The sequence below is a fragment of the Anguilla anguilla genome, chromosome 11 (genome assembly GCF_013347855.1).
Source record: "Anguilla anguilla isolate fAngAng1 chromosome 11, fAngAng1.pri, whole genome shotgun sequence".
NCBI lineage: Eukaryota > Metazoa > Chordata > Actinopteri > Anguilliformes > Anguillidae > Anguilla > Anguilla anguilla.
In genome coordinates, this window is record NC_049211.1 from 16233368 (window position 1) to 16250418 (window position 17051).

The following is a 17051-nucleotide window of genomic DNA, read 5'->3' on the forward strand; positions in this document are numbered from 1 at the left end:
TCTTTCTCTGGTTTTTGTTATGTATTCCTTCATTTAATGGATGGTCTTATGCAGAATGAATTGGCCGTCATCAATACCTACATATGCAATGCAAAGCGCAAAGCACAATTAATACAAATGAAAATTTACTATGCATGAGTACAGTAATGTCATTTGACTCCGTCTCAGTCAGACCCCATAGAGTTTTAGGACACATCCAGAACCTTGGGAAATTGAGAGTCATGGAGTGATGGAGTGTTAACGTCACTCTGTGAGTGTTTTTCCAGGTCACTGCCATGTTACAGGTGTACACACAGCTCCCAAAAGCATCTGCATACTGTGTGTGTCTACTGTATGTGTGTGTTTATGTATTCAAATCCCCCTCCCCCTTTTCCCACAGTCCAGATTCATATTAGTTATTCATAAATACATGAATTTACTTATTTTCTCGAGAGGGATCATGGCCATTGCCTGTTTTCATATAATTAATTCCTAAAACACAAAGCAGAACCATGTCACATGTGCTTGATGTTCAGTCTATACAGTATGTCAGTAATATAGTGATATATATGCGAGCGTTACACAGTTAAATCTTTAGTGTTAATTAAACTTTAGCAGAGATTATATGAGTCCAAGAGGGACCAAATGTATCAGAGTCAACTTAGCACTGAATATTTTACATTATAGTGAGATTGTCTAACACAGACCATGAAGGTTGCAGGTTTTGTGTCATTTTACAGCTGGGGCCTGTGCTGGTTGTGCATTTCAGTCCTATGCAGACCATGACATCACCTGTACTATGTCCCAGTCTAGGTTCTTTATCTTCTGGATATCCCAAGGACAAGCAGGAGCCTTTCAGTAAATGTCCAAGATTTCCAAGAGTTAACAACCCAAAATCCCCCGACGCCCACCCCCCCTCCCCATCCCCGACCTCCACCTCAACTCAATCCCCATCCTCCACCCCCACAGCCATCCTCCATTGCAGCTCCTAAATCCCTTCTCAGCTTGTCTTTTGACAGCCTCCCCCAGTCTCCAAAGAGATTCCTTTGTGCTGTATGCAAAACTGTATGCTGTGCACATTCTGTGGGAATTGAGCCTGTCTTGCCAGTTCTATAGGAGGATTTCGGGAGCACAGTTTTGATGAATCCACGGAATTCAGCTTAAACAAACCTCAAGGTTAGAGTCTGACAAAATCTCACGCACATCCCCCTGCCCATACGAAGCAGAGCGATGACATGTTCACACAGACAGTGATACATGCACACATACATGCTGACAACCTCACAGAAGCACACTTGCATGCATAGACGCTCACATACACACCTGTACATGCACTCATGGAGAAACACACACCAGCACACACAAACAGACCTGCACACATAGAAGCAAGCACATGTGCAGGGACGGACACAAAGCCAGACATATACTGACCAGGTTTCCGCACATTGAAAAAAATATTGACTATTATCTATCAGTGAAGATTTGTTTCATGCAAATACGGAATTAGGGGCAGTGTAGTATAATGGTTAGAGAACTGGGCTAGTAACTCAAAAGTTGCCGTTTCATCCTTGAGCAAGATACTTAACCTAAATTGCTTCACTATATATCCAGCTGTGTAAAAAAACAAAAGTTGTGCAAGTTGCTCTGGATAGGAACATGCACTAAATACTTGTAATGTAGTGATATTATCCATAAAACTGGCTGTGTACAAATATGTGGTTATTTGATGTATATGAAGCCTTCCAGAGAAAAATGTCTTCAGCTTGTCATCCTCACCATCAGTTTTTTTTTTTTTTTTTTTTGTCAGAAGGAGTAAAACTGGTGGGTTGTTTACTTACAAAAAATACACAGATACCTGCCGTAGATGAATGGACTCATTCAGTCATTCACTGTGCGTGTTGCTAGCACGTAAGGTGGGCATCATTCCAGCAGGTGGCGCTGCGTCTGCATTAGCAAAGTACTGCACTGTGGAAAACCAGCATATCTACAGCTTCTGCAGAAACAACAAATTACCAAGACCTAAGTCAAGCATATTGCTTCATAATTTTTAAGTTACTTTATTTTCAACAATCAATTTCTGGGTGTTCCATTATGCAGAACAATTGAGTGTTCAACCTTGAGTCACTGACTTACAAAGATAACTACATATCATTCTAATTAACCTCTTCATGTCAGTGACATTCTCAAACATTGTGAATGAATGGACTTTATCAGACAAGGAAAATGACCACATATGGTTTAAATTCTCTCTGGCTGCTCAGTGGATGATGCTGTAATCCAGAAAGATTTTGTCACATCAGCCCTCACTCAATGTTCTTATCACTTGTCGTGAAATATTCCATGCCAAATAAAAACTATTAACCTTGAACTGAAAAAGGACATGTCAATGGCCAGGCAAATACATACGGCAAATAATGGGTATTATGATTAATATCAGGTAATATCTTGACTTTCAGATATTTCACTCCAGTATGCCCATATGATAATCATTTTACATCCATAAATACACTTTAATGTGGAACTTAATCTTAATTCACCTGAATTAACTAAATAGGACCGAAAGCATACGACCTAGGGCAAGTGATTTGGACTTTAAATCTTTAATAAAACAAATTTGATTATCAGTATATGATATTCTTTTTGCGTGTTATGTCAAATTTTTTAAAATGCATTCAATAATCATGCCGGCATAAATATTTTAAATCAATGCAATTTCACAAGAATATTCATAGGAAAATGTTTGCATTCTTGGGTGGTATGCATAAATACGTGTGTATGTGTGTGTGTGTGTGTGTGTGTGAAAGAGAGAGTAGGGAAAAGGAGTATATGTGTATGTGTATGAACATTCTATCAAGTACTGTTTTGAGAAAAGCTGACTAATAAACATGAAACTAGTTAGAATGAACTGGTTGTTCATTTCCCACAATTCACAAGTGAATTCCACAGCTGAAGTTTGCTGAGGAATATGAGAATATATATGGAGAAAATATCTTTTCCATGTTCCAGTGCTACCAATTTTCCATCATCTAGAGATTTTATAAATGAAAAGCACTGATTTCAGCAAGACTATTGATTTGTCTTACAACAAGACATCTTGCACCTTTACTGGAATAGGTAAAATCTCCTATTGAACATAAATTCTTATCTTAAACATAATTATTGTTGGTTGCTTGGCAGCAGTGAACTGAATTATCTTTTAATTAAATTAAGTCACTTTCTCCAGATATTTTCAGCTTAATGCAATATGGTATTTGCCTTTGGGAAACAAAATCTAATCATTTGTAATGTCTTGATTGCATTAAGACTGTCCCCTTATTTGAGTACTCTATAAATTGTTGTGTATCACTGGGATATTGCAAATTACAAATATGAAAAAGTTATTTATTTTTCTGGCAAGGGAGGGTAAACTGAAATATAAAGGGAGCGTGTCAGCAGGCAAATGAGTGAGTGAACTGAATGATTGAGTGGCTGAGCAGAAAACAGAGTGAATGACAGAATGAATGAGTATGGAAGTATTCGAGTGACTGACTGAGTGACTGAGTGAGCTGGCGAGTTGATAACTTGGCAAGTCAAGCTTATTTCTAAAGCACGTTAGAAACAGCTACAGTTAGCCAAAGTGCTGTGCAATTAATAAAGAATGAGTTCGACTGAAAAACTGAGTGAAGGTGAATGAACAGATGGGTGATTGCCTGGATGAGTTTCTTGAATAATTATTGTAACTAATATATGAAATCCTTAAGCACTAAGAAACATACAATAAATACAGACTCCATACATAAATATAACCTGTAGCCATACGCAGTAAAATGTTTAGTATTAATTAAACTTTAACAGACTCTGAAGGGGAACAAATGTACTCTATCATTAAATATTTTATTGTGCAGTCTATCCTTGGTGCAATTAGATAATTTTAGTGGAATTATCATTTATAATAATTTTAGCTATTTCTAGTCTTATGAAAGAAGACAGAAAGGCAAGAGAACAGTTTTATAATGTATTCTGGGTGGCAGAGGCTGACAGGAACTGGATGATATGGGCCACATTGAATTAAAACCAAAATCTGAATAAATATCATCATCACGCTGGAATGGATGTGCATGTCCACAGGACCATTACACTCCTCTTTCACATTTAAAACAAGTTTTTTTTTTTTTTTTTATGTATTTATTTATTTATTGGGGGTGGGAGGGTGAGTATTTCTCTTGTTTACATACGGTGCAACAGCTCTCAAATGTGTCATCTTAGGTTTGTACTGAGTTATTCTGACAGATCCTTCTTTTGGAAGTGTCCTATAAGCTCCCGGTTACATGTTCATTATCACTTAGGTCTTGTATTTATTTATTTTGAGAGAAAAATATACAACATGAAATCAGCCTTATGTTTCTCAACAAGACCAGGTCAAAACCTAGTATATGGCTGGATCTAACACACGTGATCCGGCCGACCAATGGTGTAAATGTATCACTCAATCACTCAGTCAGTCACAGACATTCGCGTTTGTAGGGCTGGATCCACTGTTGCGTTCCAGTCAAAAAGAAAAATCGAAAGAGAAAACGAACAAGGTGCAAATAAACAAGAAGGGAAGTGGTTTTGAAGCGATGACGTCCCCGTCCCTATAACCAACATCCTATAACCATTTCTAACATATATGCATGCATAGGATAACATCGTACAGTCCGCCCCTCTGGTCACAAGATTGGGCTGACTTGGTGTTCCCCATGAAAGTAGGCGGCTCCGTATTAAGGCAGGGGGTGTGACGGGTTGTCCTCAACCCCCCCCCCCCCCCCCCCCCCCACCCCCAAAAAAAGACACAAACACGCACACACATACACTCACACACCACCGTACTGTCTGTATACAGCATGCTATAATAGAGAAGGTATGTACTGTTGATATGTTTGGCAGTGCGCGCAAGCCCTTTACTTTGTGTCAGTCGGGGGCTTCTTGATGCAACGAGGCTACGGAGGACTGTAGTGTAAAGCGGATCACACACCAAGAAAAGAGAGAGAGAGTGAGCGCGAGAGAGAGAGAGAGAGAGAGAGAGAGAGAGAGAGACGAGGCAGAGTAGAGTTGTGGAGGGAGGTGGAGAGAGGGAAAGCGCCAGAGATATTTAATTAGTTTTGTAAGTAGGCTAAGTTTTGCTGTCTGATTGAACTTCTGTCCCCTTAAAAATTCTCAAGCAAACAAAAATATAAGTGCCAGCACATCAATCGAGATAAAAGGTGGACTATTGTTGTGGTAAAATGCTTAATTGCGAGCACATGCATTAATCTAATTTAAAGAAGAAAGGGCAACGAAGATTTTGGAAGCAAGGTAAGGGCAATACCTTCTGTCTCAGAATTTTTTGAGTTGGCAAATTAAAAATGCAAATAAATCTAGGTATTTAAATTGTATTATTTTTTCGTTGTTTTTATGGTAGGGGTGGTGGAAGGCGGGTTCCTCCACCCTCTCCAAAACTCATAGTCTAGACTACTTAAAGACTTGAGGATTTTTCTCCTGTCCTTCCATTTCACAATTTTCACAATCTGTGTTTTTATGTCCACTTCTAAGCCCGTTTTGTTTCTTCTGCTTTAACATTTTAATTTAAAGTTATCCCAGTTTTGGCCGAAGTAGCCTAAAACTGGCTCGATCGGGAGTCCTTTAGAATAACCTATGAATTGCATTGTGTTAAGTTTATGAATTAACATTTTATACAAATTGTTTGCGCCTCTTTAGCCATAATTTAGCCTTGCATTGCCATCCACCATTAAATTAAATTGTTGAAAAGATTAGTCTAACAAAGACACGTTGGAAAAATCATACAACAGGTAAGCTTTCTCATTACGATGGGCTTCAGAACCAGTCTAGTGTTGAGAAAATACTTATCATTGACAAATAATACTTCGGTTTTTCATTTTTTCTGGGACGCATACGATTACACGTATTATTTAGTATTTTGTTGGCCACCCGCATTTTGTGCTTCCTCCGTCCGTGCTGCGAGAAGAGATCTGATGTTTGTATGTAGCCAAGGCTGCTACACATTTGGTAGTTTACAAAGAATGTTCAGAATGTGTTTTTTTACTTGTAATTGCCGCCCATATGGAAAAAGTACATTGAGTTCTATATCATTGCCAAAAAAACATCGTAATACGCGTAGCCTCCTGCTTTGCAGGAGTTTACATGTCTGTCAGTGGTGTGGCCCGTAGAGCAGCATTTAATTACTGAATATATGTAAACAAACACTGTAGACATTCGTTCTGGACCGTGTCGCGGGTCATATTTAGTGACTCCCAGTGCAAATGCAGAGAACAACTGTTTGCTTACTTGGTACGTAACGAAGCATATCTATTCAAAAATGCATCTTCACGTTTAAATTCTCAGAACAGTTCTGACAGCTCGACAGTTCTTCGAAACGATATTCACTCGAAATGAATGTTGCGAAATACCTGAGCAATTGCAGCCACGGGCAGCGTAAAAGACACTTCTGCCAAGAGAGCAGATCGCAACAGCATGCATTCACACATGCATAGGCTACTTTATTATTTTAAAATGTTTGACTCCAAAATACTGTCTGCTTTCTATGATTCTTAAAAATCTTGGCCATCGAGGTACTGGCAAGTATCCGGTAGCCTAGCAATAAACTCTGATTGATTTCATAGAACCCGTGAGGCTTAAGTTTAAGCTACTTTATTTTATGTTACCCAGCAAAGTGCTATGTAGGCTATACAAACACTGATAAAGGTCACGATTTTATGTAGTCTAACCTTCTTGAAAATCAAATACTGGCGAATATTTCACAAACCCCGGTTTCTGGATGTGGAGGGTTCTCCGTCCCTGGATGTACATTGTGGTTTAAATTCCTGTGCTTTCCGTTCCATCCCAAGCCAAATACTAATATTCAGCAATGATCATACGGTGCTTAACTGCTGAACATTTGTGGCGCACTGAATGGTTCGTTTTCTCCCTACTTCATGTCTTGATTATTGATTAATTAGGCCAAAACACTTAGTCTGGATTGTCATTGGTTCAAAGACGGTCTGATTGAAGCGTTTGATTGAAGGAATAAAAAGTGCACAAACGCAGGCATATACACGTGCACACACACACACACACACTTCTGGTGTCGTTTGAGTAGTAAACTGGTGGTAGCTGGATTAGAAGTAGGGTTTCATCTGAAATGATATTGGCATATTGAATTCAGAATGTCTGTGCTACTTTTAGTAAGAGGAGGGTGCTCTCATGTTTCGTAGGTTTTGCCAAAGCTCTGCTTCATGAGCTGAGGACAAGGCTGAGGTGAAATAAGCGTGGAAATTATTTTTGTGTCTGCAAATTTCTGTTTATTATAAAACCAACAAATTGTAATTCATTTTCAGCCAATAATAACTGCATTACTATCAATTAAATATGTAATGTCTTAACACTAGGCCGTCACAGTAGTAATACACAGTATTTAAGTAAATACCAAATTATTGCCTCCAACTTGTAGTTAGCATATTTCTACTGTTTGTATTAAACTATTATATTTATTTTATTGCCTTTTGACAAAAATATAATACAAAGATTTGATTGCCGTTTACCGCATTTTGGACTTGCTTTCTTTGACTGCTTTCAGCGTAATTGGAATGTCTCCTGAAATGTCTTAATTCTGCAGCCACAGGGTTATTGATTGTAGCCTCTGTCACTGTCAGTGGAAGCAGCTTCCCGTTCCTGTTGTTTTTCTGGGTGGTAAATTCAGTTATATGGTGGGCGTTCGGAATGGCTCTCATTAAAGCTGGCCACCACTGCTGTGGTCCGTGCTGTCATGAAGGACTCAGTTTGTTGGGTCTGTTGGCATGATCAGTGCTGAGGAAAGGGGAGGAGAGGAGGAGGCGGGCTTCTTTGGTGGTAGTCTAGAAAAATGCATGGAATACTATGTCCATAATGCTGGAGGAATATATTTGGCCCAGGCCCTTTGGAAATGGCCCATTGGAATGCACTCACAAGTTCAATGGACAGTGAGAGAGAGAGAGAGTGTGTGTGTGTGTGTGTTGTAGGGGGGTGTGAGCAGGAGAGAAAAAAGTGTATGTGTGTGGCAGTGTGACAAAGAGCAAGAGAGAGAGATAATGTGTGTGTGTGAGAGAGAGAGCACACCCATGTATGTGTGTTTTTATTTCTGTGGTTGAGTTGGCAGAGGCGGCCAAACCTTTGCTCTTCCAAGTCAGTGGCATGTTCCCATGTCCGGAACCCAGGAGACAGCGTTGCCAAGCTGGCTCGGCCTCTGCTTTGGTATCCCCCTGGTGAAAGCAGTGCCAACTGGCCCTGTCCTTGCTGTCAAACCCAAACCACACAACGTAGTCCACCAGGAGAGATATGGGCAAGGTTCAGGCGGAAGGAGCTGAAATTATTAATAGTACACTTTTGTCTTTGTGCTGCGCCAATAATCTTCATTGTTTGTGAAAACCCAGACACACGGCACCATGTGATGTAGAGGTTAGAGTGATAGACTTGACAGTCGAGCATGTTGTTTTGGTACAATGCTGTTGGGTAGATGGGTTACACAGTATTTTCTGTTGAAGCAACAACTGCGTGTACTACACAGTCATCACTGAGGTGATGGTGTGACTGACTGACTCCCTCATTTTGAAGGCGATGGTGTTCTTAACTGACTGACAGACTTGAAAGTGATGTGACTGACTGATGTTATTGACTGTTACAGACTCTCTCTTTTTGAAGTGGGCGGTGTTCCTGACTGAAGGACCTCTCTGTCTCAGCAGGTGCCCACACGTTCGACTGCTCGGGCCAAACTGGTGCACTGCCGCTGCCTCAGGGCACCTCCACCCTCCCTCCCTGGGCTGAGAGCTGCAGCCCCATGCACACGGACCCCCCTCCCTCTGTCGGGTGACGCTGGTGGAAGGACGCAGGGATGAGCAGCAACGGGGCAGGGAAGGCGCCGTCACCACCGGCCGAAGCTGAGCCCCCCGCCGAAACCCCGAGAAGGGGGAGGGGGCGGCCTCGCAAGCCGCAGCAGGTCAGAGCCTCACCGCACCCGTGCCCTCACCGGACAGATATGGTTAGATGAGTTGATTGGTGATTGGTGGAGTCGCTGTTTCGATTGCCTTGGAAAATCAGACCAGGCCCTAGGGCAATGTTGTTCAAGCAACGCTGAGCAATAAATGTAACATTTGCGGACGGAGTGTAGCACAGTGGGTAAGGGACTGGGCTTGTAACCGAAAGGTCGCAGGTTCGATTCCCGGGTAAGGACACTGCCGTTGTACCCTTGAGCAAGGTACTTAACTGGAATTGCTTCAGTATATATCCAGCTGTATGAATGGATACAATGTAAAATGCTATGTAAAAGTTGTGTAAGTCGCTCTGGATAAGAGCGTCTGCTAAATGCCTGTAATGTAACATGCAACAGGGACTGACTATACATACATCAAATGTTGTTTGTTGGCTTCTTTATTGATTTCAATGATATGGTCTTTATATGTAACTCTGGAGCTCTTCTTCACACATACACACTCACGCATCGCTGAATGCACACTCATACACATGCAGAAATGCCCTTCATTTCTCTCTCTTTGTCAGTTGTAGAAACTGTATCATTAAAAAGTACCCTCTGTACAATTGTAGCATTGAAATGAAAAGGTCTGATTTTGATCATGCTTCTTCCAAGGAGCCCACTGGCCCCCCGACCCCAAAGAGACCCAGGGGACGGCCCCGGGGGAGCAAGAATAAGGGCCCTCGCGCCGTAACCAAGGTGAGAGCAACCACACTGCGCCACTGCAGTCACACAGAGCTTCTGCTCTTACTGTCCTTAGCAGGCTCCTGTTATATGCGCGGTTCTGTCTCCTGCTCACAAAGTAAAGCGTTCACTCAGTATGTACACTTATTCATTTTGATTGTTTCAAATACTCCGTGAATGCATGGGGCTAGAGGAAGCACGTGGGCATTACAAGGGAGAACACAGACGCATTGAGCTCACTGTTCACTCACTCTCCCTCTCTTACACATTCACTCATGCTCTTTCATGTTCTCCCTTTCATTGTCTCTCTCACTCAATCACTCTCTCTTTCGCACACACTCACTATCTCCCTCTCATTCTCTCTCTCACTCTTTCAGAAAGCAGAGCCGGTTGGGGAGAAGAGGCCCCGGGGAAGACCAAGAAAGTGGGTGAGTAGATGAGCGAGCATGCATCCACGCGCACGCACACACACACTTGCGCACACACACTTGCACGCACACGCACACGCACACACACACACATGCACACATACACACACGCACACACGCATGCACACGCACACACACATGCAGACACATGCATGTGCACACACACACACGTACACACACACACCCACACTCACACACGTACACACACCTTGGCCAGAGGTGCCTGATTCACCCAGAGAGCAGAGAACAGGAAGCAGGTAGTCTGGCCACCCTGGGAGAGAGAGGGCAGCGAGGGCCTACCTCAGCCACCTTGAGCTCCTCTGGTGCAGCGTGCTGTGGGCAGACAGGCAGGCCACAGACGCAGCAGGGGCAGTGTGGGAAAAGGGACGAATTCCGTTGTTCTTGTGTGGGTTGGGGAGACGGGGGGGTCGTCAGCACGCTGACAGGTTCACATGAGAGAGCTCTTACTCTGACCACCCCATAGACTCAAGTGAAGGGGGTCAGCACTTTTTCCTCTCCCCACTTCCCCCTTCCCCCTCCCCCTCGCCATGTGCTTTGAATTTGTCCAGCGCAGGTTGTGGGACATCACTCACAGCCCAGTGAGGGAGGTGGGTCAGTATGGTTGGAGGGACATCAGGAAGTTATTAGCGCCCACAAAGGCAATTTCCTCCCACAATCCTTTGCTGGCAGTGTCCAGCTTGATGTCCCTGGGCCAAAAATCTAAATTTTTCACCTTGATCTGTGTTTTTGTTTTGCCCCCCCAGCCAAACATGCATGCACAAGTGAATACATGTACACACATCCTAATACATGCTTTGTTTCTTTATGTCATGGATTTCTCTTGCAGTGTTCATACCTCTCTATTTTTCACAGTCCCTGTGCCCATTTAAAAATGAACATAAATCATGCTTATATCATGCTCAGATCCACAATCTCCCCTCCTAGTCATATCTGAGTCATTCATTTTTGTATTTGGGCAAATTCCTTGAGAAGGCATCACAACAATGAAGTACAATACTGAACCTTAGCAAACTAGATGGGTCCTAACAGGACCATAAATAGTTAAAAGTTACATATATTTTGGCAAAATTAAAGTATTGACAATGTGATATTAAGCAAAAAAAAAAAAAAGTTAAAGAGATGCACATATATATGCATTTATCAACCCATGGGAGTGAGGTTAGAAAAGTTGGTGGTGTGAGGTCTGCACCCATGGAGTCCCATTCCTCCCTCCTCCTGCCCCCATGCTTCTGTGCTGCTGTAAGCGGCTTCTGCTGGCTCTGGAGGCGGGAATGTGCTGCAGCGTGCTGCAGGGGTGTCTGGGTAATGGCCTGGGCTGGCCACACCGAGCAGTGGGGAGGAGGAAATGTGTTTGATTACAGGAGGAAGCGCGTCTGCTGGGGCCCGCATTCCAAAGATACCACACACAATAGAAAGACAGAGAGGGGGGAGAGAGGGAGGAGGATAGCTGGGCGGGAGAGAGTGAGAAAGAGGGGGAAAGCAAGGAGAGAGAGAGAGAGAGAGAGAGAGGGGCAAGGAGGAGGGGGCAAGCAGTCAGCATTCACAAATCAGACCAGAGAGTGGGGGAGGGACAAGGAGCCAGGAGCATAAAACCATTGGGTGTCTAGAGGTGGGGGTTGTGCCTACTGTAGACTGGAATAGTGCTAAAAAGGTCAATGTTTGTTTGGACAAGGTGCATGTTTTTGCTTTAAACAAACATTTTTTTTTTTTTTTCGGAATTTTCTCATTATTTATTTGTCATAATAGCAAGTGTAACTACTTTCTACAAGTGATAGGCAGTTGAAATTAATAGTTTTTTTTTGTTCATTTGAAAATGAAATATTAACACTCTATACATTTTTTTTTAAATATTGCAAATTTAAAAAAAAGAAAAATGAATCATTTGAAAGTGCCCTTCTATATTCCGTTTAGAGAAAGCCTGTCCAATGCGCAGTGGCAGTGCATTGTGTGAATGTGTGAGGCTGTGAGCTCCTGGGCTTGCCTGGGAGAGTCTGGTCCATGTGCTGGCCTCTGCTAGGCTATGGCCACCCAGGCTGGACCGCGGCGTGGCGCTCATGTACTGGAGTTGGGCCCTCTCCCTTCTCCCTGCTTGAATGTGCCATTGGCTCCCAGCCAACAGCCCTGCTTCGGTTCCTCTCTGCTCTGAAATGTCTGCCAGATGGAATTCAACTCCGACGGCCACCCCACCCCCCTCCTGCTCTCTCCTCTCTCCTCTGCTCCCTCTTCTTCTCTTCTCTGCTTGCTGCCCTCTCCTTACTTCTCTGTGCGCTCTCCTCTCCTAACCCCTAATTGTGCTCTCACCTCTTCTCACACCTTCTCTCCTTTTGATTTTTTTCTCTCCTCTCTTGCCCCTTCCTCTTCCTTCTACTCCCCTCTTGTTGCGCTCTCTCCTCTTCTCCCATACTCTCCTTTCCTCCCCTCCCCCTCCCCTGCTTCTCTTCTCTCTGCTTGTAACCTTTGCCCCTCTCCTTTACTCACTTTATATTCACAAAGTTATCGACTAGGCCTTGTCCTTTTTCTGTTTTTCTTCAGTGGAAAGGCAGTTATTTATTAACTTCTGTGAGTGACATCACTGACAACAATGAGGATTCAGAAGTCTGGTATTTTAGTTAAGTCTGGTATTTAAGGAACTTATTAACCATTAATACTCTGCATTTCACTTTGTCAATTATATGGTAAAGGAGAGACATCAGAAGCAGAGCTAACCTTTGGTTAGATGACTTGCCAAGAGTTCTACAAATAGAGATACAACAAACAGACATCTAGAACAAAGACAAAGCTCTTACTTTAGCTAATTTAAGGTGATTATATTCCAGTCTACTAAATTAATGCCTCTCCTTCGCTCATCCTGCCTGTCCTGATAGTGCATTTCCCAATCTCTGTGGCAGTATGGCTCTTTTACTATATTCCTCATCTCCTCTTGCTCTCTGGGGACAGTGTCGCTGCATGCCACTTGGCTGCTGTGCTGTTTTCGGAGGCTTGTCTTGCTTTTATGAATGGACAGCCTCTCTCTGACTCACTTTCTTCTGTAGCAGCAGTCAATTGCCAGTCAACTGTGTCCCCTCCCCCTCCCCCTGTCCCTCCCACTCCCCGCAGTAAGCCCGCCCCTATGGCGCAGCAGCTGTTTGCCAGAGGGGGATGAGCCTGTGGTTGTTTACAGTCTCGTAAACAGGCCTGCTGTCTGCAAGCGCCCTGAGCGCATAAACCGAGGGACGTCCCTCGAGTGATTTTGGGACAGTCTGGACCTCTGACCTGCTGAAGGATTAAAAAGATCATGTCTAGATCATGAATCTCAGAAGCATCGCAGAGGTTGACCTCATTGTCTTGTTTCGTGTGACTTGGGAGAATTTTAAAAACTAGGTCATGGGTTGAAGGTGCCCACTGCAGGTGCCCGTTGCAGTCAGTCCAAGTTGTAGTTTCTCAAGGCCAGGAAGCACCCCTGGGTCAGACCCAGAATGTGTATTGACTGATACCCCATGATGCTTTTCACTTGGGAAGATTGGCAGAAAGAGGTGGCTTCAAGAGTGGTGGCACCTGACTGCTTTTGGCTTGTGCAAAAAGTGTGCAACTAACTGATATTCAGAAAACACCACTTGAATTGGGCACACATTTTCAAGATGTATCGCAAACCTGCTACACAATATAACGGTGAAGTTTCTTAGAAGAGGATTTTAAAGCCATGGCCCAACAGACATGCTGATTTTTGCTCCTGTTGTTCCTGTTTTATTTGGTTTAATGGAACCATTTTGGTTTTATGTGACCTTTACATCCTTGAAGTAGAGAAATATGTTGTAGAGGTGTGTTTAAGGTATAAGGTGTGTAGGTATAATATTCCATGAGCTTCAAAACCTTGGGACGAATGGCTTGACGAGTGTTTCTGATTAGTCAGGTGTGTTTAGTTGCTTCCTTAGTGCAGGTATAAGAGAGCATTCAGTATCCAGTGTTGATTTGAGGCTTTAGATTGCCTTTGGGGTCTGTTATTGGTATTTGTAAAAGTAAGGACCAGAGTTATGCCAGTAAACATCAAGGAGGCCGAGAAATAAGAAAGACAGTCAAAGATATAGGCCAAACCATAGGCCTACCAAAATCAACTGTTTGGAACATAATTAAAAAGAAAGACGGAATTGGTGTACTTGGGAATTTTAAAGGGCCTGGTAAGCCAAGGAAGACCTCTACAGTTGATGACCAAATAATTGTAACCATAATGAAGGAAAACCCCAAAACACCTGTCCGACAGATCAGAAAACTCTTCAGGAGGCAGACGTGGATGTGTCAGTGACTACTGTCTTAAAAGACTTGAAGAACACAACTACAAAGGCTACACTGCAAGATGCAAACCACTAGTTAGCTACAAAAACAGGAAGGTCAGGTTATAGTTTACTAAGAAGTACTTAAAAGAGCATACAGAGTTCTGGAAAAAGGCCACGTCAATTGTTTGATTTTAAATCTAAAAATGTGGAGTTCAGAGCCAAATCAAGAAAAAATACTTCTTTGTCCAAAATGTTATTGAGCTTACTGTATGTGTGTATATCTAACATTAAGAAAAACCATGTAAACAGCCATAGAAAAGATTATCTGTTAATCGGTATAACATTAACACATATATCCCAGGAGATGGAACTTGCATATCCTGGCGTTATTAACATGTTATGGAACCCTGCAAGAAGCATTGTCGTGATTCTTTTTTTTTCTTTTTTTTTGCAGCCGCAGAAAGTGGTTGAAGAAAAAGGAGGGCAGGTAAGAAAGTATCCTTGCCTGCTTGAGTTCAGCTCAGCTGTGAAGCACAGTGCTGCTCAGAGCTCCAGTCCTCTGTGTGGAACATTCAGTCCCCTTCTGTCTCCTTAGAAACACCACTGTTAGGGCTGTGGGGGTACAGACGAGAGCTGGTTTCTGGCAGAACCCAGTGTTACCGGCTTCGTACTCAAGGCCTTTGGCCCAGTTGTAAATTGTTTGGTGAAGACAATGCATTGCACAGAGGTGGAAAATCCAGGTCCAACAATTACAGATCCCCCCAGTATTTTGTTCCAATCACCTGGATGTGCTAATTAGTATAATTCTTCAACTAGAAGGTAGAACTAATTTGTGAAATCAGTTGGATGGACAAACACAAGGCAGGACTTTTACTTTCTGACCGCTGGACTTTCCACCTCAGGCATTGCATCTGCAAGGATCTTGTTCATCAGACACAAGTGCTTTGCTGGTGAGGCAGGTACTGTAACATCTCTTAGCTGCGTATGTGGAGATTCAAGAAGAGCAGTTACAATGGAGGAGCGGCTTAGGCTACTTGAAAAGTGGTAAAAGTTGTACAAACCACATTTAGAAGAGATGAGGTTAAATCAGGGATTCTGGTCTGTTCATTGTAAAACATACATTACATTAAATACACAAGTAGCGATAACAGCAGACAAACAAATGAACAATCAATGCCTAGGTTCCTGCACTTAGTGTAAATCCAGCAACGGCCTTTGACCAATCTGGTCTTCTACAGCGAGACAGCCCTCCCTCATTAATTATACAAAGGTTTGCTCTCCTCTGTTCTGTATGAGATCCAGGACACTGTCCCCATGGTGGTGGAGATGAACAGCCGAGGTTTGAGTTCACCTCTAGGTGTGGCCTGGCCTAGAAATACATTGCTATTTTACAGTGTGGCTCCTGTTGTTTAGGTGTTTGCTGGCGAGGTTGTGGGAGATAAAGTGTGGTGTTGTTCTGATGCCCGAAGCTACAGCTTCCATGGAAATGTTGTTGCCAGCAAAGAGTGAACCAATAAGAAGAAAAGGAATCATGCCAAAACAAGTTAATGGGTGGTGATCTATATAGGCGTTAGGTTTAAAACAGAGAGGAATTTGCTTGTGACGATTTGCTGTCTGCGTTTTCTAGGCAGAAAATGTTATGGCAGAATCTACAACAGTAACAGTAAACTTTAACCTTGTCTTGTTTTTACTCAAAACCCCCAACTATTTTATTTTACCAGTAATTGCACAAATCTTCCGTACTGGCGTCTGTGAACAATAGTCTGAGACCGTTATTAACGACTACTTACTCAGAAGTTGGGTGGCTTTGTTGCATTTGTGAGAAATGTACGTTTCAACCGTAAGTTCTGTTAGTCATTTTAACCCTTTCGTTTCGTGTCATAGAGAAATAAGTTGTCTCACTGATAGAAAAGTAGACCATTCCAGACGATACCGCACTGCCTTGTTTGCTGTCGGTTCCTGTCTGTTCCTGTTTACGGTGGTCTCCCCAGCAGAGCAGAACATATTGTGCTTTGACAGAGTTCCCTCTTCTGGTGAAAAAACAAAACTGCATGTCAGTTCAGTCATTCCATTCTTACTTGGAAATACATATCAAATACTTCCCTGGAACTAGAGACTAATGAAAAGGAACAGAGTAGTAATGAAGAACTTAATTTGTTTAAATCCCACCAGAGACATTGCTGTGGTATTTATCTTCAGTAAGTGAGCTGAATGTGTAGAACACTAATAGTGTTTGTCACATACTTTAGTTCTATAATAAATTCTGGCAGTTTCATTGATGACAGTGATAGTGCTTTGATAAGCTTAAAATGCACATATTTATATTAATGATATGCACACAGCTTGCCCTTATTGAATATTGCCTTGATTGCTTACAGTTTAATATATTATTATTTTATGCAGAGGTGTGTTTATTGAAGAGTGCCTTAATCATAGTTGAAATAGCAATGCCCTATGTCCTGTTATGTGGCAGTGAATACTCAACCTTTTTTTGGTCTTACTGGAGAAACAAAAGAAGTGTGTTTCTGTTGTCTACAGGCCATCATCTTTGCCTCCGTCTACCTGTTCACCAAAGAACAAAGAAAATGGTTTACCAAAAGAGCAACTTGATCTCATTTGTTAAAGCCTAGCTCTGGTCTGAATGTCTGTTGTAAGGGAGACAATCAAAGA

At 42.5% G+C, this 17051-nt stretch overlaps 1 protein-coding gene across 5 annotated transcripts in view; it reads left to right on the forward strand.

Annotated features, from left to right (window-relative positions):
- The first annotated feature begins 4798 nt into the window (after positions 1-4798).
- si:ch211-161c3.6 (high mobility group protein HMGI-C) overlaps positions 4799-17051 on the forward strand; it is a 23869-nt gene continuing 11616 nt past the window's right edge. The window contains exons 1-5 of one of the 5 annotated variants that reach the window (XM_035383035.1): positions 4799-5292; positions 8712-8965; positions 9614-9697; positions 10060-10110; positions 14836-14868. In XM_035383035.1, coding sequence (XP_035238926.1) covers positions 8861-8965; positions 9614-9697; positions 10060-10110; positions 14836-14868 — 273 coding nt within the window. In that variant the 5' untranslated portion in view covers positions 4799-5292; positions 8712-8860. Of the gene's footprint in view, positions 5293-8708; positions 8966-9613; positions 9698-10059; positions 10111-14835; positions 14869-17051 lie in introns of all 5 variants that reach the window. The other 4 variants (XM_035383031.1, XM_035383030.1, XM_035383033.1 and 1 more) reach the window with 4 other exon arrangements.